The sequence below is a fragment of the Muntiacus reevesi genome, chromosome 2 (assembly GCF_963930625.1).
Source record: "Muntiacus reevesi chromosome 2, mMunRee1.1, whole genome shotgun sequence".
Lineage (NCBI taxonomy): Eukaryota > Metazoa > Chordata > Mammalia > Artiodactyla > Cervidae > Muntiacus > Muntiacus reevesi.
Window position 1 is genome coordinate 213611978 of NC_089250.1, and position 22211 is coordinate 213634188.

Here is a 22211-nt window from a genome sequence, read left to right on the forward strand (position 1 = left end):
CCTGGGTCCGCGGCAGGCCGTCTGGAGGCATGTCCGAGATGTTCTCCCCATGTGGAACTCTGTGTTGCGTGGGAGCTGGGCTTCTGAGTAGACTCTTGGGACCATCACCCCCAAAGTCCAACATTAGTACCCGCCCCCCTCCACCTGGGGTGTGCGCCCTGTGTCCCCAGCTGGTGAAAAGTCACTCTCCTTTCCCAATGCCCTCCTCCCTCTTTTCTGGAAGACGCAGGCTCAGATCTTCCTGCCTCTGCCCTCCTCACCAGGTTTGGTGTCTTCTGACAAGGCCAGCGCCTCCTGTCACTTGACTTGACCTCGGGTCCAGGGAGCGGGGTGGGGGGCGGTGGGGGTTGGCGGGCACCCTGGAGGCAAAGCAGAGCTTGCTGATCCACAAGAAGAAGGGATTTTTCAAGTTGGCCTTGGAACATGAGTGAGGAGCCCACGGGTGGGCGCCTCTGGGGCGGCACTAGGGGGGAGGAGCCCAGCGCCCACAGGGCCAGAAGTCTGGCGCTCCCTGCCCTCCCAGCGCATCCCTGGTTCCATCTTCTCTTGTGTGGAGAATAAGGTCTTCCAGCTGTTTCCAAACCCACCAGCTCCTGGGTGAGATGGGCACAGAAAGCACTGCAGTAGACGCTGAGGGTGGTCCTGCTGGGCCCCCTCCTGTCCTTCCTCCGGTCTATCCACTCTGTCGTCGGTGAGACCCAGCCTCTACCTGCCCTGTTCCCCGGCCCGCTCGCCCGCCTGCTACAATGGGCTCAAGACCCCCTGCATCCTCCCCTCACTGGGAGGTGAAGGTCCACGTTTGGGGCCTGAAATCCTCACTGTGGCCCGCAAGCCCTGGCTGGCATTTGGCTAAGGTGCCAGCCATGAACTCTGTCCCAGTTGATCTGTTGGGAGGGAGGGAGCCTGGTCTCCATAATCACTGTGGACCGTGACTGCAGCCATGAAATTAAAAGAGACTTCCTCCTTGGAAGGAAAGATATGACAAACCTAGACAGCGTATTAAAAAACAGAGACGTTACTTTGCCAACAAAGGGCTATGTAGTCAAAGCTATAGTTTTTTCCAGTAGTCATGTACTGGAAAACAGTAAGGAAGGCTGTGCGCCAAAGAATTGATTCTTTTGAATTGTGGTGTCGGAGAAGACTCTTGAGAGTCCCTTGGACTGCAAGGAAATCAAACCCAGCCCATCCTAAAGGAAATCAATCCTGAATATTCATTGGAAGGACTGATGCTGCGGCTGAAACTCCAATACTCTGGCCACCTGATACGAAGAACTGACTCATTGGAAAAGACCCCGATTTGGGGAAAGATTGATGACAGGAGGAGAAAGTGGCAACAAAGGATGAGATGGTTGGATGGCATGACCAACTCAATGGACCAGAATTTGAGCAAATTCTGGGAGATGGTGAAGGACAAGGAGGCCTGGCTTGCTGCTGTCCATGGGGCCGCAAAGAGTCAGACATGACTTAGTTTTTGTTGACTGAACAACAAAAATGGCAACCACATCTCTTATCTCCTGTTCCCGTAGAGTGGGGCCCCCCTTCTGGTACAAGGAATCAGGGGGTCCACTCCAGGGCGGATGGACGCGCTGCACACTGTCCAAGTGGAATGGCTCGCACAGCTGTTTGAAGAACACGAGGCTCACTACAGTGTCCCCAGCAGGCACCTCCTCCTCACCTAGGTTGCCACCGGCCCCTTCGATGACTATGGAGGGGACTGAAATTAAAGGTGGGAACGGATGTGTGGTATTGGTGTGTTTGTGCTTGGAGGTGAGGTCCAAGTGTCTAGGCACCTCCCAGTAACCCAGACACTCCGAGAGATCTGAAAACAGACCCAGGGCTTACGTCCACAATCAGGTGGCCACACACCAGATCACATGGTCTCGCCTGGGACCCGGGAGGTGGGCTCTCTGTCTCCTTCAGGAACCCCTCCCCCATAAGATTCTTAATGTACCCCAGGGCCACCTCAGTGGCAAGCCCCCAACCTGCCTCTCAGCCCCATTCAGGGGAGAGGTTCAGTGATCAGTGTGTGAGGAGGCTGAAGACCTCTGGGGCTCCCGATCAAGAGTCTCTGCCTCCCACTGTCTATAATAGCCAGGACATGGAAGCAACCTAGATGCCCATCAGCAGACGAATGGATAAGGAAGCTGTGGTACATATACACCATGGAATATTACTCAGCCGTTAAAAAGAATTCATTTGAATCAGTTCTAATGAGATGGATGAAACTGGAGCCCATTATACAGACTGAAGTAAGCCAGAAAGATAAAGAACATTACAGCATACTAACATATATATGGAATTTAGAAAGATGGTAATGATAACCCTATATGCAAAACAGAAAAAGAGACACAGATGTACAGAACAGACTTTTGGACTCTGTGGGAGAAGGCGAGGGTGGGATGTTTCGAGAGAACAGCATCGAAACATGTATATTATCTATGGTGAAACAGATCACCAGCCCAGGTTGGATGCATGAGACAAGTGCTCGGGGCTGGTGCACTGGAAAGACCCAGAGGAATCAGGTGGAGAGGGAGGTGGGAGGGGGGATCGGGATGGGGAATACATGTAACTCCATGGCTGATTCATGTCAATGTATGACAAAACCCACTACCGTATTGTAAAGTAATTAGCCTCCAGCTAATAAAAATAAATGAAAAAAAAAAAAAGAGTCTCTGCCTCCACACAGCCCCCTACAAGCCATGCCAGGAGGCCCCAGGGGTTGTCCATTCAGACCAGAAAGGCTTTCTGGACTCCTACTGTAACCTTCATGCTTTTTCCCCCTGAGTCCTGGAACCCTGCTGGCAGAAGGGGAGCAATGGAAAGTCTCCACCAGCCCTCCGCCCTCCCACAGCATGGAAACCCTGAAGAAACAACAGCTAGAAGTTCTGAGCATCTCCAATACGTGCTGTTTCCTCTTCATGGGCAAGGGGAGCTGGGCAGGGGTCCTCTAGGGAAGGAGGGAGGGGAGAGACTGGCGGGGGAGAGGCAGGAGCCCCACTTACCTGGACACCAGGGCAAAAGGAGGGAAGGGCCAGAGGCCCAGCTGGGAGAGGACCGAGGACCTCATTGAGAAGGAGAGGAGCAGTCATTGTGGTTTCAAGATCTAAATCATTTTTCTTTCTCATCTTTCTTCCAGGCCCTTTTTTTTCCCATCTTGTCTTCTTCCTCCTCGGCACCTCACTCTGGGGTTTCTCTGTTCTCTACTTGGTATGGCTATTTCTGGACCGGGATACACCCCACCAAGGTGAGTGCTAAAGAGTCCAGGTAGTGAGAGGTGATAAATGGTTATCTCCGGGAATTCTTCCACCCTTATTACTCTGCCCAAGTAGGAAGGCGTAATGAGTGGGTGAGGAACAGGCAGGTTTGGAAACACTGAAGGGATTATTTCCCCATTAAGGTAACAGGTCACCCTCCAAGGGATGCTCCACTCCTCCCTCTCCACCTACACACCCCTCCCTATGATGAATTTTGACCACTCACTTCTTAAGTTCAAGCAACAGGGAAGGGAGTAGGGTGGTGTTCCAGACCCCTCTGGACCCTTGTGCCTTTGACCCCATCTTAGATCCTGAACTCTGAAGTCTGTTGCTTGGGAGGGAAGTCTTTTCAGCTGGTATCCTGCCGACACGGCTGTTTCCTTCATCCTACCTCCTGCCCCCACAGCTGGTGAAAACAGCTGTCCCCAGAGCGGACCTGTGTGCTAGTCACCCACGCATATGAGATCGTGGGCATCAGATGCGTCTGTAGCTTTGTCACGGAGAGCACTGGATTCTCTCAGGGGTTTCCAGGCCTTCGGTTCTTAGTGGCTGGGTTGAATGGCCTGGTCCACCTCCCAGGCTATCGAGACCATGTTATGTCCTGTGGTGAGTCTTGAACTGAGTGACAGAAGGCAACTCAACCCCGCCCCGGCCTGAGTGGCACCCACTCACCACCCATCACAGGCACTTGGCATGAACATTTGTCAGTGGGGGTCAGGGAGTGACTTTGGAGCAAGGGTCCTGTACTGTTGCCGGGAGAGGCGCTGTAGGGCACAAGGACGGGGGGCGGGGTGGGGAGCTTGGAAAGAAACGGATGATGTCTAATACTTCCTGAGCTAAAGGGCGGGGTGAGGGACTAGGGAGCCAAGGAGTGGAGACTGGGCTGTCCCTGCACCCGCTCTTGTCCACAGGACTAGGTTCTACAAGCCAGCAGAGCCTGGATTTTATACTGTCCCAGCCCCAGCTCGGCCAGGCTGTTTATTCTGGTCGGGGGAGCCCACGAGGCCCTGCATGCCATCCCAGGGAGCACTACTTCACTCACTGGAATCGTAAAGGTTTTGTCCGCCTGGCACTGAGGCACGGATGAGTGGGCGCCCAACCGGGGCTGCCTCCAATGGTCAGAACCTCAGAGTGTCTCTGGGGATCTACACTCCATCCCTACACACCTGCCCTCTGGATATGGACTGAGTGTCCCCAGAGCTTACACGGTGACCACCTCTAGAGGGCGCTCTGGGCAGCCCTTCAGTGTTTGCTGGCTGCCCAGCCCTGAGCCCCTTCCCCAGGCTTCCTCCCACGCAGAGAGAGACGGGGTCACAGTGCCAATCGCTGGACCCTGGGGCTCAGACTCCCTTGGCTCACATTCTTTTATGACACCTTCTCACAAGCAAGACCTTGCATGCTTCTTTACTTGCAAAATAGAGTTAATATTCACTTTGCCACCTTGTTGAGACTGTATGAGAATATGTGTATAGGACCACCCAGTACACATTCCTCTTAAGAAATGTAAGTCCCTTCTTCCAGATCTTTCTTCATAGCCCCTGTCATTGCTTCAGATGGCCTTGGGAAGTGGGAACCTGTGGGGGAGGAATGTGAGGGCACTCCTAGAGCCCCTGATCTGCCCAGCCCTCTTCTCTCTTGTCTCCCCACATTTCCAGCGCCTCTCTGATGCCCGTGTACTCCTTTGGGGAGAATGACATCTTCAGAGTTAAGGCTTTTGCCCCAGACTCCTGGCAGCGTCTGTTCCAGGTCACCATCAAGAAGCTCCTGACCTGCTCTCCTTGCATCTTCTGGGGCCGTGGTCTCTTCTCAGCCAAGTCCTGGGGCCTGGTGCCCTTGGCCATACCCATCACCACTGTGGGTGAGTGCCCGTGTCCAGGGCAGAAGGCCGCTATCCGCTGTGTGTGCAGCCGAGGCCTCTCCCCTGACCTGAGTCCCCCTGTGCCTGCAGTGGGCCGCCCCATCCCGGTGCCCCAGTACCCGCAGCCCACCGAGGAGCAGGTGGACCACTATCATACGCTGTACATGAAGGCTCTGGAGCAACTGTTCGAGGAGCACAAGGAGAGCTGTGGCCTCCCGGCTTCTACTCGCCTCACCTTCATCTAGCCCTGACCTCACCCCTGCGCCCCTCCCAGCCTGCCCCCTGCCCCCAGCCCCTGATCCCAGCGCCTGAGAACCCCACCTACTGCCACGCTACTGTGCCAAAAAGAGCCAGTTCTTTCACCACTGCTTGGTAGAGTCAGATGCCTGCAGAACTCAGGCTCTCTCTCTCTGTGTGAGCATGCCCACATGTAATCCACCTCTATCCTAATGGGTACAGTTTCTGCCTTTGACCGAGTATCAGACCCATACATTCTTCCTCCCAGAAACTTAATTCTGCTGCATGAGTTTGCTTAAGTCTCTTCCTTTGGTGGGGTCCCTTCTCCCTCTGTAAATAAAGGCATGTCCTTAGCTAGGAGCTGTCAGGGAGGGGAGCTCCCCAGAGGGCTTGGCTTTGAAGAGTGAACAAGGTTAGATAGGAAGAGTCAATAGGGTAGATGGTGAAATACCATGAACAAAAGCTGATAAGGGTCAAGGGTACCTGCGTGTAGGGAGTGTTAGACCGATCTCCCGTGACAGAGAAGATAGAGTTAAGAACATAGCTTACTTCTGCATCTCTTCCCATCCTTCATGTTCCCTGGGGGCTGGGAGACCAGATGAAGTAGGGATTTATTTTACCAGCTTGCAGCCCTACTGCAAGCCTAGCCTTAGGTCCAAGTAAACTCATTTGCTCAAATAGAGAGAACTGTTGTGAGGATAAAATTATTAAGATTTAATTATTAAGACTTAGTACAGAGGTTGGTTATATGAGCCAGTGAATTTACTATGATCCTCACCTTCATCATCATAGTCAGAGCATGAAGGAAAGGAGATGGCCAACTGAAACAGTCTGAGTGACTTTATGAGGTCATAGCATCCTTTGACTTGTGTCCGTCCTATTTGCTGACTGGCTTTGTCCGGATCCATAACTTAAACGAGAAGAACTTGTTCGAATGTAACTTGAGTGCACTTCTGTCTTCTGCCATCTCTGAGAGTTTATTCAGTGGAAGAATTTTTCTTTTGTCGCTAGATAAAAATCTGGGCAGTCCTGTAACTTATCTGGACTCTTCTCAGGTGATAGATGAGTTCTACATTCACTAATGTTGGTACCTAGAAAAGCTCAGTGGGATTAGCAATCAACACTTCAGTCTTCACCAAGGACAGAAATTTCCCGTCTAGAGCGAGTGAGTTGGTGGCAAGCGGTGGGTGGGAGTTGGGGGGCGCCTGCTTGGCCAGAAATAGAGGCAGTGGAGGGATGTGTCACTCCCTTGCTCACCAGCAAAAAGGGAGCCCCCAAGTTCTTGATTGCTCTGTCCTAAGGAAGCAATGTGTTCTCTGAGCTCCAGGTCTTTGAAGTTAATTTCTTTTCCTTGCGAGTCTTCTCATGGCTTCTTTGGAGTTTTCCCTTAGGTCCCCTGGGAGCTTCTGTACCTCAGCATTGGGCCCTGGTTTTCTGCCCATGGATTCAATGTAGGTTTCCCTGTAGGAACTCCATCACTCTCCCAGGTCAGAGGATAAGGAGAGAAATGGGAGAGAAGGATGAGGAAAAGAAAACAGCTCCAGGCTTGGGCATCCTTGGCCCGGATACACTTGGGGTCATCCACTTGTCCAGCCTTCTTTCTTGGATGGGCATATCCAGTCAGCCACTCCATTTCTCACACAAGCACAGCCCCTAAACACTGGGGACATCCCAAGGTCCTTTGAGTCTTGAAGCCTTTCTCCACCAACCTAGTTGACTTCCCCTTTTCAGGTAGGGTTCTAAAAGTCCTCCCCAAACCCCTTTATCTTTCTTCTCCCAACTCTGATCTTATGATGGGAAAGGGGCTCAAGAGTTGCTTCTCAACCATTGGCTTGGAAAACATTGCATGTGATCTGCTCTGATCCTTTTTGGAAAGCAGGACCTATTTATTGTATATTCATGAAGAGCCCAGACTTCAAGATCAGCACTGTATGTGTTTTTCCCTAGATTCTTACCCTGAGGGGTGCTACCAAGAGCTGGGATGCAAGGATCAGATCCTCCTCCCTGAGAGCAGTAGATGTCTTTCTCTGGAGCAGTGGGGTTCTGCCAGGTGGTAGGTGAGTAAGGAGACCTTTGTATAGGAGTAGGGGTGGGGGAGGGAGGAGGGGACTTCATCTCCCATCAGTTCTTTGAAATCCAAGACCAACAAAATGGGTTGCAGGGCGGGTGGGGACGGCCTGAGTCTGGAGAGGGGTAGAAGCCAAGGAGTTCAGTGAGAAAGTGAGACAAGCTCCAGAGGCAGAGATGTAATCAAAGGGGAAAAGTGTTCCCAAGACCCATGATGCCAGTTGGGCGGGTTTCTTAGAAAAGGGGCCAGATTTGATGCCAATGGAGAGACAAGAATCTGAAGGGGACGTGACCCTCCATGGAAAGCATCTGGATCAGGGTGGGGGGGCACCACACGAAGGAGAAAAGCGCAGGAAGGTCAAGATCAGCCTTCTGGGTCTGGAAGCGGGACTCGGCGTCCAGAGGTGAGTGGGCCAAAGAGGATGCACTGTTACTGCTGAGGATTATTGGAAGTGTGCTGGGCCGAGAAACTTGGAAACATGACAGGTGTGCCACTCCCATTAATGTCCCTCCAGGGCCCTCTTGAGTCAGGTAAGTGCCGCCTGCTGATGACTTGCCAGCTTGGTCTCCTTCCTGTCCCATGTGACCGGCCACAGGCAGCCTCCTCCACCACCATCCCCCTTCTAAGGGTGCACCTCTCTCCAGGAAGTGGTCCAAAACTGGGAGGAAGCCATGGGCCATACTTCTCACCCATTGCTGAGCCTCCCCAGGCAAGCTCTGACCCCAGCCTCTCTAAAGGCACAGGAAATGTCCCCTCACTCCCTTTTCCCTCCTGTCATCTGGCTTTCTAGCCCTCCTGCAGCAGACATCTGTCTTGGGTGAGACTTGGTCTAAGGAGCCGCAGCCTGGCGTGAAGAAGAGTAGAGTCACGGTGGCAGGGCCCTGGCACAACTTCCCGTGAGTCCATGCAGAGCACAGACCACATCCAGGCAAGGGGCACAGCCCGCTGGACAGAGATACCAGGCAAATCATTTCAAATGGCCTTTCTGTTTAGAACACTTTGGGGCATGATGGATGTGCTCACTGTCTTCTTAAAAAAAATTGCACATTTATTTGTTTATTTGGTTGTGCTGGGTCTTGCAGCATGTGGATTTCAGCAGTTCTGTCACTCAGGCTCTCCAACTGTGACACGCGAGCGCTGCCAGGCCAGAGTTGCAAGTCTCAGGAGTTGTGTGGGCTTGGTTGCTCTGCAGCATGTGGGACCTTAGATCCCCATCCAGGGATCCGACTTCTGTTCCCTCTATTGCATGGTGGCTTCTTCACCACCAGACCAGGGGGAGAGTCCCCAGAATGGCGTTTTGCACATCAGTCCCAGCAGCCACTGTCATGTGGGTTCCACTCTTGGAACTAAACCCCTCAACTCAACTGTCAGCCTGGCCGATGGATTCAGACCCAGACCCAGGCCCTCACAGGAATCAAGACGAAACAGGACGCGTTTGAGCCCAGGCCTCAGAGGAGGCAGCCTGTTCCTTCTGGTTCCAGCCTCCAGGTCCTGGGTCCTCAAAGAGGAGTGTGCCACGTGGCTGCCCTGATGCTGTGACACTGGTCATTTCAGGGGAGCAGAGATAGGACTGCACTGGATGACATATATTTCCAAGAAGAGGCTTGACTAAGAACCTGGGTTTGTGGACCCAGAGTGGACCATGGACCATCTCAGCACCAATAGGGAAGCCCCAGGGAGAAAGGGCCACTGGGTGGTCAGCACAGAAAGAGAATCCAGCAGTGAGTCCCACAGACCTGGCACCAGCAACTGACCGTGACCTTGGCCAAGTCACTTAGCCTGTTAAGTGACTTAACTTAACACAAGCCTGTCTCCCCCCGGTACCGTGGAGCTACTTACTTCAGAGTTGTGGGATCTTTAAACTTTTTACTGAAATATAACACAGTGAAGTCAAAGTGTTAGTCCCTCGGTCGTGTCCAACTCTTTGAGACCCCACGGACTGTAGCCCACCAGGCCTCCTCCGTCCATGGAATTCTCCGGGCAAGAACACTGGAGTGGGTAGCCATTCTCTTCTCCAGAGGATCTTTCCAACTGAGGGATCAAACCTGGGTCTCCTGCATTGCATGTGGATTTTTTTTTTTTTTAACCATCTGAGCCATCGAGGAAGCCCCTCACCAGGGAGACCTTGTGACCCAATTCACAAGGACATCAGCTGAGTCTTTCATCAATTGAACTTACACAGGATGGTCCTGGGAAGTGAATGAGATGCACTCAAGCTTCTAGGACAGCAGCTCTGGCGTATTTGTGTGTGGGTTGAGGAGAACTGTCTGTCACCCACTGGCTCCCCGGCTACACAACCCTTGGATTTCTCTGCTGGGTGCTTGATCACGCACCCGGCATGGAGCCAGAAGCAAACATCTGGAAGCCTTTTCAGAGAAAGCAGAGATGGGTCAGCACGGGGAAGGGCTTGGCTGGGGCAGAGTCTTTAGAATTGGTAGAGGAGTTGACCCAGGAGGCTGGAGGAGGTTAGGGGAGATTAGGGCATCTTTACAGTTGTTTAGGAAGCTCCAGCCCCAGATAGAATCCCGCTGGGTCAGACTTCAGCCCTGTGCCCAGCGCCATGCCCACTCAACTGCAACACATACAGACCCTGAAGTGGGCTTCTCCCCACTTCTTCCACTGGTCCTTTCGCCTGAGCTCTAGCCCCTGTACGTCCTCCCCAACTGCTCGTCCCTCTGGCCCCAAAAAGCCAACCTGTGTGTGTGTGTGTGTGTGTGTGTGTGTGTGTGTGTGTGTGTGTGTGTTTGTGTGAGTCACTCAGTCATGTTCAACTCTTTGTGATGCCAAGGACTGTAGCCCGCCAGGCTCCTCTGTCCAGGGAATTCTCCAGGCAAGAATACTGGAGTGGGTTGCCACTCTCTTCTCCAGGGGATCTTCCTGACCCAGGGATGGAACCTGGTCTCCTGCATTGCAAGCAGATTCTTTACCATCGGATCCATCAGGGAAGCCGAAAAAGCCAACCTATCTACAGGCAAAGCCTAGAATCTTTGTATCCAATGAGTTCTATATCCTGTACTACCTGCTGCCACCAGACAACATCATTCCCTGGTTCCATGTTGGGGATGCCAGAATCACCTTCACCTCCTTCCTCTCTCTGCACCTTCCAGAAAGCCAGTCACACTTCCTGGCCTCCTGGCTTCCTTCTATGTGCTTCTTAGCTTCTTCTCTTACTCCAGGCCCCCATCCCTCCTGTGGACTTCCTCTGGGACCACTCTTCAGTGAGCAGAGTTCTTGCCTCTCATCTCCCATCTAACACCTTCTCACGCTGGCAAGATGAGAGATGGCTTTTCTTAAAGCACTGCTTTCATCATGTCATTGTTCCCACTCACTGGTGCTGGATCCTCATTGTTAGAAGGTATGAACTCCTTGGCACAGCATTTGAGACACTCCACAAACAGAGCCCAACCCAGACACGCAAAAGTATTGTCTGCTTGTGTCTGGGGTTGCATCCACTGAGAGGTGGTCCTTATGCAAATTAGAAAAGGAATTTTCCTGGTTGGGCAATAACAAACATTTGCTATTTGCGAGCATTTCTTTGGGGAAATGCATGTGCTAGGTGCATGGAGAGAAGATGGATCACTAGACTTCCTAAAGGATCTATTCTCAGAGCCATTAAGGAGCTTCCCTGCACCATTTCTCCTCCCATGTATCTCAGTAATGACTCCCCGAACTGTGTGAGTTCTCCTCCGATCTGGAAGAGTCCAGTTTATGAATCTAAGCCTTCTTGTTGTACTGTCACTAAGTCATGCCCGACCCTTTGCAACCCCGTGGGCTGTAGCATGCCAGTACATGTCCTCCATGGAGGGTGCCAAGCTCCTCTGTCCTCCACTGTCTCCCAGAGTTTACTCAAATTCATGTCCTTTGAGTCTGTGATGCTATCGAACCATCTATCTCATCCTCTGCCACTCCCTCCTCCTTTTGCCTTCAGTCTCTCCCAGCATCAGAGTCTTTTCCAATGAGTTGGCTCTTCGAATCAGGTAGCCAAAGTATTGGAACTTCAGCTTCAGCAGCATTCCTTTCAGTGAATATTCAGGGTTGATTTCCTGTGGGATTGACTGGTGTGATCCCCTTGCCTTGTAAGCACAGCCTCTTGGCAGGACGTCTTCCTTCCCTGCCATTCTTCGTGTAGCCACCAGAGGGCGACCTCTACTCATAAGGCAAATCTGTCGCTTTCCCGCTTAAAAGCCCTAGGCTGACTGGCCCGTCCCTGTCTACAGGATGGGTGCAACCCAGCATTGCTTGTTCTTGCAGAGCAGGCTGTTTCTCAGCTCTGGGCTTAGCTCAGGTTTCCCCTCCCGCAGGAGGGACCCTGCCCTTCTTTGTTATCTGGAGAGGAATTTTTGAGTTTTAGTTTGGGTCTCACTTCCAGGATATATCCTTGACCTGCCAACCTGCCAAGCTGGTCCAAGACACCTTCCCCTCTGCATCCACGCGGCACTTCCTGAAGATCTAGCACCTTCATACACCTTCATGAACTCATGGATTTTAAACAAGCTTAATGTAATGCGTTAGGGCTTCCCAGGTGGCTTAATGGTAAAGAATCTACCTGCCCATGCAGGAGATATGGATTTGATCCCTGGCTCAGGAAGATCCCCTGGAGTAGGAAATGGCAAGCCCATTCCAGTATTCTTGCCTGGAAAATCCCAAGGACAGAGGAGCCTGATGGGCTACAGTCCATGGGGTCGCAAAGAGTCGGACATGACATAATGTCTAAAACACAAAATAATGTGATGCAATCCAACGCAGTTATTGTTCTTATTAACGCTGAAGCTATCCAACTTTTTTGATAAATTGATGTTTTAAAGTGACATAGAAGAAGGTGCTAGTTAATAATTGATCACCATTGAAGGATGCTGGGGAACCATCACATTATTTTAAAAGTTAACAAATAAAGGGGAAAATTCAAGCATCTACCCAGTCTTTCCATCACAAACTATCTCTGAGAGTAATCATAGTAGAAGAGAACAACTTTCCTTTTATAAGCAAATTTCAGTTAGGGAAAAAAGAAGAAGAAAAAAAAAAAACAATGAAAGAACAAGAATATCACTATTTTGCAGCCCCTAACTGTCAAGGCTGTATATTGTCACCCTACTTATTTAACTTATATGCAGAGTACATCATGAGAAACACTGGACTGGAAGAAGCACAAGCTGGAATCAAGATTGCCAGGAGAAATATTAATAACCTCAGACATGCAGATGACACCACCCTTATGGCAGAAAATGAAGAGGAACTAAAAAGTCTCTTGATGAAAGTGAAAGAGGGGAGTGAAAAAGTTGGCTTAAAGCTTAACATTCAGAAAACTAAGATCATGGCATCTGGTGTCATCACCTCATGGGAAATAGATGGGGAGACAGTGGAAACAGTGTCAGACTTCATTTTTGGGGGGCTCCAAAATCACTGTGGATGGTGATTGCAGCCATGAAATTAAAAGACGCTTACTCCTTGGAAGGAAAGTTATGACCAACCTAGATAGCATATTAAAAAGCAGAGACAATACTTTGCCAACAAAGGTCCGTCTGGTCAAGGCTATGGTTTTTCCAGTGGTCATGTATGGATGTGAGAGTTGGACTGTGAAGAAAGCTGAGTGCCGAAAAATTGGTGCTTTTGAACTGTGGTGTTGGAGAAGACTCTTGAGAGTCCCTTGGACTGCAAGGAGATCCAACCAGTCCATCCTGAAGGAGATCAGTCCTGGGTGTTCATTGGAAGGACTGATGCTGAAGCTGAAACTCCAATACTTTGGCCACCTCATGTGAAGAGTTGACTCATTGGAAAAGACCCTGATGATGGGAGGGATTGGGAGCTGGAGGAGAAGGGGCGACAGAGGATGAGGTGGCTGGATGGCATCACCGACTCGATGGGCATGAGTTTGAGTAAACTCCGGAAGTTGGTGATGGACAGGGAGGCCTGGTGTGCTTCGATTCATGGGGTCGCAAAGAGTCGGACACGACTGAGCGACTGAACTGAACTGAACTGAACTGAACAACTGATTGAATTTAAATCTTGAGCATTCATATCTGAGAAAATTCCAATAATGCAACCATATTTGAGCCTTTTATTGAAGAATCCAGCACCACCTATAGATTGGACAGGAGAGAACTGGAATTTTGGGAAACTTTCCATTCTGATTGGCTGAGAGAACTGGAGGTGGGTGAACGTTGGACCAATCCAAGCATTTCTGATGACAGAGGGGAGGCTTCCAGAGAAAGGCAAGGAATGAGAGTACAATTGCCTCTCCATTCGGCCACTGGTGACTTTTTCCTCCATCTTTTAGCTTTTTGAGGTCCTTTCCCAAGAATGAACATATTCCACCATAACCGCAGCTTTATGAGATGCATAGTGTGTTAGCAGTTGCAAAAATCAGAAATGGGGGAGACTTACCTATTGGCCTGCTTGGGTTTGAACTGAAGAGATGACTCATCCATTTAACTCTTGAGGTGGCTTTGCTTGAGGGAGTGCAGGAACTCCTTCAAATCCTCCATCTTGTCACATTAGCTCAGCCAATGGGATCCGATTACTAGGTTGTGGAGCAAACACCTTAGAAAGCGTAAAACTAGAAAGAGGTAGGTGAGAGGTCAGCTTTGGTGGGAAGAGGAAGCATGGGAGCTGGGCAGGAGGTGGGAGGGAGGACAAGGGACGGTGGCCCAGCCTCAGTAGCATTTTTAAAGGACATTCACATCCATCCCTTTCCTGGATCCTTGCAGGTAGAACTGCAGGTGTTTTACCTCACTTCATGGGGGTGGGGAGCCCCCCACCAGGAGTTAAGAGTCTGGGCCACTAGCTTATTAGAGTCAGAGGCGACCCTGCAGTCCCTGAGGTTCCAGTCGGCGCGCTGGGCCCTTCCTTGCACCCACCGGCGTCAGCACAGGAGCCCGGCCGTGCGCACAGAGGTCTGTGTTCGTGTACTCGGAAGCCCACAGGTGTCCCTGGAAGTCCACAGGTGTACGGCCCCGTGCACTCCTGCTGCCCCGCGGGGGCCTTGCGGCCTGACCTCGCGGGTGAGATGCCCGCGGCTGAGCGGAGTCGAGCCGGAGATCCACGGGCGGGGGAGGGGCCCCCGAGGCTGCTCGGCGACCCCGGGGCGCCGGGGTCATCTGGCCCAGAGCAGGCCTCGCTCTGCTCCTTTCAGTGTCCCGGCTTCTGCCTCTTGGGGTCTCCTCCCTTCCCAACCGTCTTGGGTTTCCCGATTCCTCTATCAGTTTCTCCGACCGGGTCCCCAGGGTGTTCGGCTCCGTGTCCCCTTTCCAGCTGCTCTTACTAATCTGGCGGCCGGAGGTCAGAGGACCGGGCTGACTTTGCTGGGGACCCTGGATAAGGGGAACAGAGGGGCGGGGGGAACTCCCGGGACCGAACTTAAAGATGCTGCGGGCACCATGCGATAACTCTGCCAGCCGTCACTCCACTCCACCCTCCCCACCCTCAGTACCGCTCCCCACCAGGGACAACGGGGGGGGGGTCTCATCAGCAGCCCTAGAGGCCACCCAGCTGCGCCCACCTCACCGCCCAGGGAAGCTCCGCTTTCCCCCGCGCTCCGCCACCCTATCTGCCCCGCGCCCCCGCCAGCCCCCGGCCGCAACAAAGTCCGCTCCAGATCCGCGCCGGGTTTCCCCCGCATCGCTGGGGTCTCCGCCCCTCCAAGCGCCGCCGCCGGGGCCGAGCTGGAGCGTCGCGGCGGGAGCCACTCGCACCGCCCGAATCCCGAAGCGCTAGGAGCCCGAGCCCGCGAGCCGCTCTGAGCGGCGGTGCTGAACCCGCCTTCTATCAGAACTCCGAGTCGGGACCGGACGGCGCGGCCCGGTCCCCGCGCCTCATCGGAATATGACCCTCGGAGCTCCGAGGTGACCCCACTCTGCGCGACCGGCCTTGATCTGCTTCTCAGCATCCCGGCCCTGGCCCTGGCTTGGGAGAGGTAGGGGGGTGCAGCGGGGTCTGGGGGCGGGAGGATGGTGTGCTCCTCCCCCGCGGGATGGGGACAGCGGAAGGCCACGCCCCCCTCCGGAGAAGCAAGCAGCCGCGCCCCCTACGGCCCAACCCCTGCCAGTCCGGGGGATGACAGTAACTTGAGACCCGACTTGGTTCGGGTGCTCAGAGGCGCCTTCCCTTCTTCACCCGATCATCATTTGGCTCCCACCGTTCCCCAGAGTCTGGCAGTGTCCGGAACGACCCTTGCCAAGTAGACAGTTCCCTTTGGGACCTCCCTGCCTCCTGCTTCCCCAACAGACCGGGACGACCCTCCAGTACAACACCCCCTCTCCATGATTCCGGCCCTCTGGAGCACCCCCTCTCCCCAGCTCCATGATCTTCCTCGTCCCCTGCCTCTGCCCCACTTCGCCTTGTCTCCCTGCCTCTGCCCTCAAGTCTGTTCTCTTCCAGCCTCTCCTCTGGTTTTCTCTTCCCCTTTCTGAACCCCTTTCCCCACCACACACCCGCAGGGAGAAGGGGGTGTGTCACTCTGCTTTCTATTTCTGGTCTCCTTGGGGAGGGGGTGCAAGCTAGGAAGGTTTGTTTTGGTTTTGGTGTGTGGTTTTGTTTTTTTTTTTTTTTTTTTTTTTTGGCGTCTACTGAGCTCTGAATCACCAGGTGTCATGTCTGTGACTCATTATCTGTGCCCCCCCAGATCCTCTCTTGATGGCTTTTGTCTCCCTTCTGCCTCAGTTCTGATCCTTGTCTCTCTCTTCTTTGGGCGCTTCGTGTAGTCGCGGTCTCTTTGTCCCTGCCTTTCCTCTCTCCGTTTCATCTTCCAGCTCAGAGAAGCAGCGACCTCGGGGGCATTAATATTTCAGGTGTGTGGGGTGAGGGAGAAGGGGAGAGGGGGGTGGGCTCCCGGCATGCCCAGGGATGACTACAGTTATCCTCTCACCAGAGTGGATCATTCATATTTATGAGACTGAGAGAATGGATACAAGGATGATAAAGAAAATGCTGCTCCCTTTCCTGGAACCTGGCCCAGGGGGGTGCCTGGACTACATCTCCCATAGTACCCTGGGGCATAGGGCTGCTTCAGCCTCTGCCTGGACACCTAATGGGAGTTATAATTCAAGGAGCCAGGTTGGAGGGTGGGAATGGATCAGAGTGTGTAACGGGGTTGTGGGGGCCGGCTGGCTGTTTTGGCTTGGCCTGGAACCCCTAAGGTACTTTGTTCCCAGCACCCACCTCCCCCAGGGCTTAAGGACCTTGGAGCCTTTCCATCTCCAGCAAAGGGAATAGGAGTAGAGAGTGCTGGGGAAGAAAAGACGCAGGGTGAATTGGCAAGCTCCTCTTCTTTCGTGTGGCCCTGGGAATCCCCTCCAGTTAAACATATCCGTATCTGAGAATGTAGACACACTCTTTGGAAACAGTCTCCCCACCTTGAAAGAGAGAGGGAAAGCAACATCTAGTTGCATGTGTGGCAGTCTTCAAGTTGCTCACATTCTGCCCCCTTTGAGCAACAGTGGGGAACTGTTGGAGTTATCACTGAACTACCAGCTTGTATCTTCCAGGGATTCAGGAACTGCTGGTGAGGTTATCTGGAAATCCAAATGGGAGCCTCAAGCTAACCTACTTATCTCTGGGACCCGTCATTCCTAGAGCCTGGCACAAGGAGTCTGATTGAGCTCATTTTTGGCATAGAAATTGCTGACAGTGGAGAGATGGCAGTGGGGGTTCCTCTCGCAAGCTCATCTCTGGTTCTGAGTCAGCTCAGCCCTTAGCACTTGGAACCTTTGACTCCTGCCAAGGACCCAGTCATTCCTATCCTTGCTCTTCAGGCTGGGGTCAGAGATCTCCCCACTGGCCTCAGAGCCAGGAAAATGGAACTTTTCGTCTGGCTTTGCCTAGCTGAGTCACCTTAGGCAAGATCTTAACCATCTTGAGCCTCGCTGGATTTCATCTCCATGAAAGGATGGAGCTAGATGGTCCCTGATGGCCCTAGTGACCGCTCTAAGATCTTCTGAGCCTGTGCTGGCCTGAGCTATCTGACCTCACCCCAGCTTATGTGGGAGAGCCTTGAGCATCATTAGACTGAAAAAAGAAAAAAAAGGAGATGGAGCCCTTGTTTGAAACTTGCTGGTATAGGAAGCATGTCGTATTTACATAAGCCATGTTTGTGATATGGAAACTAAACTGAAAGTGAAAGTTGCTCAGTCGTGTCTCTTTGTGACCCCATGAACTATACAGTCCAGGGAATTCTCCAGGCCAGGATATCTGGAGTGGGTAGCTGTTCCCTTTTGCAGGGGATCTTCCCAACCCAGGGATTGAACCCAGGTTTCCCGCATTGCAGGCAGATTCTTTACCAGCTGAGCCACCAGGAAATCACCCCTAAGCCACCCCTTGCTGCCCTTACTGGTCCCATCTCCCAAACCCATCATGTTTTATAAGACTGAGGCAGCCCTGTGCCCCAGGGCACTTTGGAAGATGTAGTTCAAGCACCCCCCTGGGCCAGATCCCAGGAAAGGAGACAGCATTTTCCTTATCATCCTTGTATTCATTCTCTCAATCTCAATCAAATTAATATCGCCCCCCATAAAGTAGCAGGCACATGTGTCCCCTGGGATGTTGGTTACTGAGGCTTATGTAGGTTACACAAGGGAACAATTCTACCTGGCTGAAAGAGAGAGGAGGGGATTTGATTGGTTTATTTTGTTGATCTGGAAAAGAGAGGTCTAGAAATGAGGAGTCATCTGGGCTTGGGCAGGGAGCTTTCTCTTTGGCCCTGTCTCTGAGCAGCAGGGGGAAAGACGAACAGGATACCAAAGGGTTAGCAGATCCACAGGGAGACTTGGAGATCCAAAAAGGAGACTTGGAGGAATGGGAAGAGCAGGGGCAGCCTGAGTGGGACATGAAACAAGGATTACAGGAAGAAATTTCCAAAGAAGAAGAAGAGAGAGAGAAAGGAGGGGACTCCATCTCTAGAGGTGAAGTCAGTGGGGAGAGGGGATAGGTGATCTTGGTGGATATTTGTTTGCTGAAGCTCCAACAGAGCTTTTTTCAAAATAATCACCCAGCCCTGCAATGAAGCCAAGTCTCCCTCTGGAAAAGGAGGGAACAGACTCAAACAGGAAGGAAAGGGTGGTTTTGATCACCCTGAGAGGAACAGCTTGACATTTTCTAATAGAACTGTTCATCTGTCCACTCCTTGGTTTATGTTTGAATATGTGGGGTGGAGGACACTGGGGCAGCAATATGGAGAGATCTGATGTCTACACCCCCACTCTTTGCTCTGAGATGAGCAGTACTGGGAGTTGGAGGCAGTTGAACCCTCTCTTTCCCCACTTTCCGCCAGCTGGGGAACAGAGCTCCGAGAACCCTCCTGGGGAGAGTGGAGGTGCTGGGAATTTCTTCACCTGTCATTCTACAGAGAGGTGCTGCAGCCCTTGAAGGGTGGTGGAGTCCCTCTATTACCCCCCCAGGGGCCTTCTGTTCTTCATCTCAGTTCTGGGGGTGACCAGGGTGAACAGGTGGTCAGTGATCAAGGAATTCAAGGGGTCCTGAGTGTGTGAAGAGCATCCCAGAGGGTGGAACAGTGCAAGATTGGGAGCTCTGGGAGTTAGTGGTGGGAGGGGAGCGGCCAGCCCTCTATTCCCAGGGTCTGTGAGAAGAGAAGGGGTGTTTAAGTAGGAAGAGCTTATGTGGATCGCATGGAGGGGGCCTGCTGTGGAAACAGGGGGCTCTGAACCCTGCACTGGGTTCTCTCTTTTCTGCAGGATCATGATGCTGGGAGCCAGCTGTGATGGAGCCACCTCAGAGGTTTCTAAGCCTGAAAAAGATGTCGAGCCAGATGCAGAGGTATGCTCAGAGATCCCAGGAGGCCAGGGGCGAGTCCAATTCCAGATCGGGGCTTGAGGCTGAGTTCAAGCTCCCAGGGCTAGGGACCGAGTCAGGTCCTGAGGCCAAGGCCAAGTCCCTGGGTCCAAGCCCAGGTCTGGATCAGGGTCTGAGGCTGAGGCCAGCCCTTTGGACTTCATAGTGGCCACAGAAAGGGAATTTGAGGAGGTGCTGGCCATCTTGGGTGTGTGTGTGTGTGGGGTGGGGGTATCTACGGTGACCTCGACTACCTTCCCAGCCGCTACCACAGCTGGCTCTAGGATCCCGACCACAGCGCAGTGGAGCAGTGCCGGCCAAGTGCAGCGAACAGATGAGAGTCGACGGTTCAGGAAGCAGGTGAAAAGGGGTTTGGGTGCTTGGGTCTTTGGGAGAGGACAAATAGAGCCTCTCCTCGGCCCTGGTCCGGTTGCTGAGGAAATAGACTCGGCTTTTGGAACCAAAGAGCAGGGTGTGTGGATCCAGGGGCCTGCTCAGTGGGGGTGGGTGGGGGATGTGTAGAGAGCTTGGAATGGCGGAGGAACTCGAGAGACAGATGACAGCTTCAGTATTTTAGGATTCTTTTGAGGAGCTTGGGGGGGGGGGGGTAAGAGCACAGAAAGAGGGGAGCAGTCAAGAGGGAGTAGTCTGGGGATGGGAGCAGCTAGAATGGGGTCCGGACCCCTGAGTAGACTGAACTCTCCCAGCAAGAGAGCCTGTATGCAGAGTTGGCTCAGAGATGGCTGGGGGCGGGGCTAAGAGGCAGCAGGGCGTGGCAAGCGCCTGGGGGTGGGGCCAATGCGAGGGGGCGTGGCGAACGGGCAGGGACCGATGCTCCCGGGGGCTGGAGCATCTCAAGCGGTGGGAGAGACGCCCGGGAATGATCTTTCTGCAGGCTCTCGAATCCGAGACCCGGGCGCTGAGGAGAGCTCCTTGGGCAGGTCACGGGTCTGGCCTGGCGCCCCGGGGGGATAGCGATGGAGTGCACAGCGTGTGAGAAGAGGCGAGTCCTTTGAACCGAGAGCAACCCCCACCCCCAACAATGGCCTCGATCGCAGATCGCGAGGGAGTCGGTACACGGGATCGACGCCGGGGAGACGGCGCCCCCGGAGCGCGGCGAGAGGGTGGCCTGGCTGCTAGAGCACTTCTGTTCGCACCTGGTAAGACAGCACCCGGGGGATCAAAGTGGCACGACTCAGCAGGGACGATCAGCTGGGGCCCCGGAAGCTGAAGAAATTCCGCCTAATCACCAAGCAGAACAAAGGAGCTCGGAAGGCCAGCCCTCTCCTCAAGGAGCCTCCGGGCTTTGTCCCCTCTCCTGCAGTCAGTCACCGCCTTTCTTTAGCTGCCCGCTCTGCCCAGTGGAGGCGCCCATGATCCCTGCCCTGGGAATCCCAGTCCTTTACCCAGGCCCTTTTGCCCAGGGGAAATCAAACATCTTCCACTTCCAGTCTTTAAACCCTCGATCCTTACTCTGGGAGGCTGGAGCCCAGGCGTCCAGGCTTCGTGACCCTGCCTCCCCTACATGGGTCCCTCCTCAGTCCAGGGACCGAAGCATTCTAATCTGAGCCTTTGTCCTTTATCTCCGCCTTCCCCATCCCACCGCGATCAGGGGCCTATCAAGGTCAGCTTCCCCTGCTTCCACTGTTGAGGCCCACACCCCCAGTTCCCCGACTACTCCATGTCAATCTCTGCTGTCCTCGGGGATCCAGGTATTCGGAGGCCTTGCCCCTAGTTCCTCCTTGCTCTCACATACCTTACCCCACCCGGCCTCGCACCGTCGGCCCTCCCCAGGGACCCAGATGGGAGCCCATGGGTGTGACTGTGGAAGTGGAGAAGCCCAGAGGCGCCAGGCTCTCGGCCCTCCCGCCGCCCAGAGCCGTGCTCACTCGTGCCCCACACAGGGCATCCTTTTGGTCCAATTCAACTCGTCGGCGCTGCTAGGCCTCCGGCGTCTTCTCGCAGCTACCCCGGGAGGCTGGTGGTGACCTGGCACGCCTCCTGCTGTCGCCCTCCTTGCAGCGCGACGGGAAGAACCATCCCAGGAGTGGCCGCCCTACTGGCCGAATGAGAGTAACCTGCGCCTCCTGGCGGCCAAGGACCTGGAATGGCGCGTGGACAGCCGCGCGCGCCCGCACGGTGCTCACGCTGTGCACGCGCCCTCCCGCATCCCGCACCGCGGCGACAGCATGTGGCGCTACCTCCGCGTCGACGCCTTCAGCAGCGACGGTGCGCAGAGGCAGCGCCAGCTTCTGTCGCATCTGCAGCGCCAGAGCCCATTTCAGCCTCAACGTCGTGTACCAACTCTTCCCGGCGCCCCAGTTGTGGTCACAGGTGGCCGACTTCCACCAGGCTGGCTGGGGGCTCGCGCTGGTCAAGGGTTATAACTGAACAGTAGTTGCTGGAGGCCGACAACTAAGGCTTTCTCCAGTCGAGTCGGAGAGGAGAGAAAATGCACTTTAGACCCACCTCCTTCCTCGGATCCCCGCCCCCCCCCCCAAGCCCTGCCCCTACTGTTTTCAAGTTCCGCCCCTTTCCCCTGCTCTTGGTCCTCAGTCTGTTGTTCAACCGTCGCTCAGTCGTGTCCGATTCTTTGCGACCCCATGGACTGCAGCTCGCCAGGCTTCCCTGTCCATCACCATCTCCCCAAGCTTGCTCATATTCATGTCCACTGAGTCTGTTTTGCCATCCAACCATCACGTCCTCTGTCGTCCCCTTTTCCTCCTACCTTCAATCTTCCCAGAATCAGGGTCTTTTCCAACGAGTTGGCCCTTCGCATCAGGTGGCCAAAGTATTGGAGCTTCAGCTTCAGCATCAGTCCTTCCATGAACATTCAGGATTAATTTCCTTTAGGATTGACTGGTTGGATCTCCTTGCAGTCCGAGGGACTCTCAAGAGTCTTCTCCGACACCACAGTTCAAAAGCATCCATTTTTCCTCGGCTCTGATGCCTACACTTACCCTCTGTCTGTTCCTCCCTTCCCTTTTCCCCTTACCTCTGCCATCTGGACTCTAGC

The 22211-nt window shown here is 53.6% G+C and overlaps 1 protein-coding gene and 1 pseudogene across 1 annotated transcript; both read left to right on the plus strand.

The window, feature by feature from the left end:
• The first annotated feature begins 1736 nt into the window (after positions 1-1736).
• On the plus strand, positions 1737-5357 carry LOC136157413 (2-acylglycerol O-acyltransferase 3-like; annotated as a pseudogene).
• A 9741-nt stretch (positions 5358-15098) lies between these two features.
• NAT16 (N-acetyltransferase 16 (putative)) lies at positions 15099-21614 on the plus strand. Its single transcript, XM_065919311.1, is given in 12 exon segments — positions 15099-15326; positions 19099-19202; positions 19290-19399; positions 19402-19497; positions 20137-20169; positions 20254-20370; positions 20372-20461; positions 21100-21137; positions 21139-21221; positions 21224-21473; positions 21475-21580; positions 21582-21614. Coding segments are annotated over 11 exon segments (1056 nt in total). The 5' UTR covers positions 15099-15326; positions 19099-19102.
• The last annotated feature ends 597 nt before the right edge of the window (positions 21615-22211 follow it).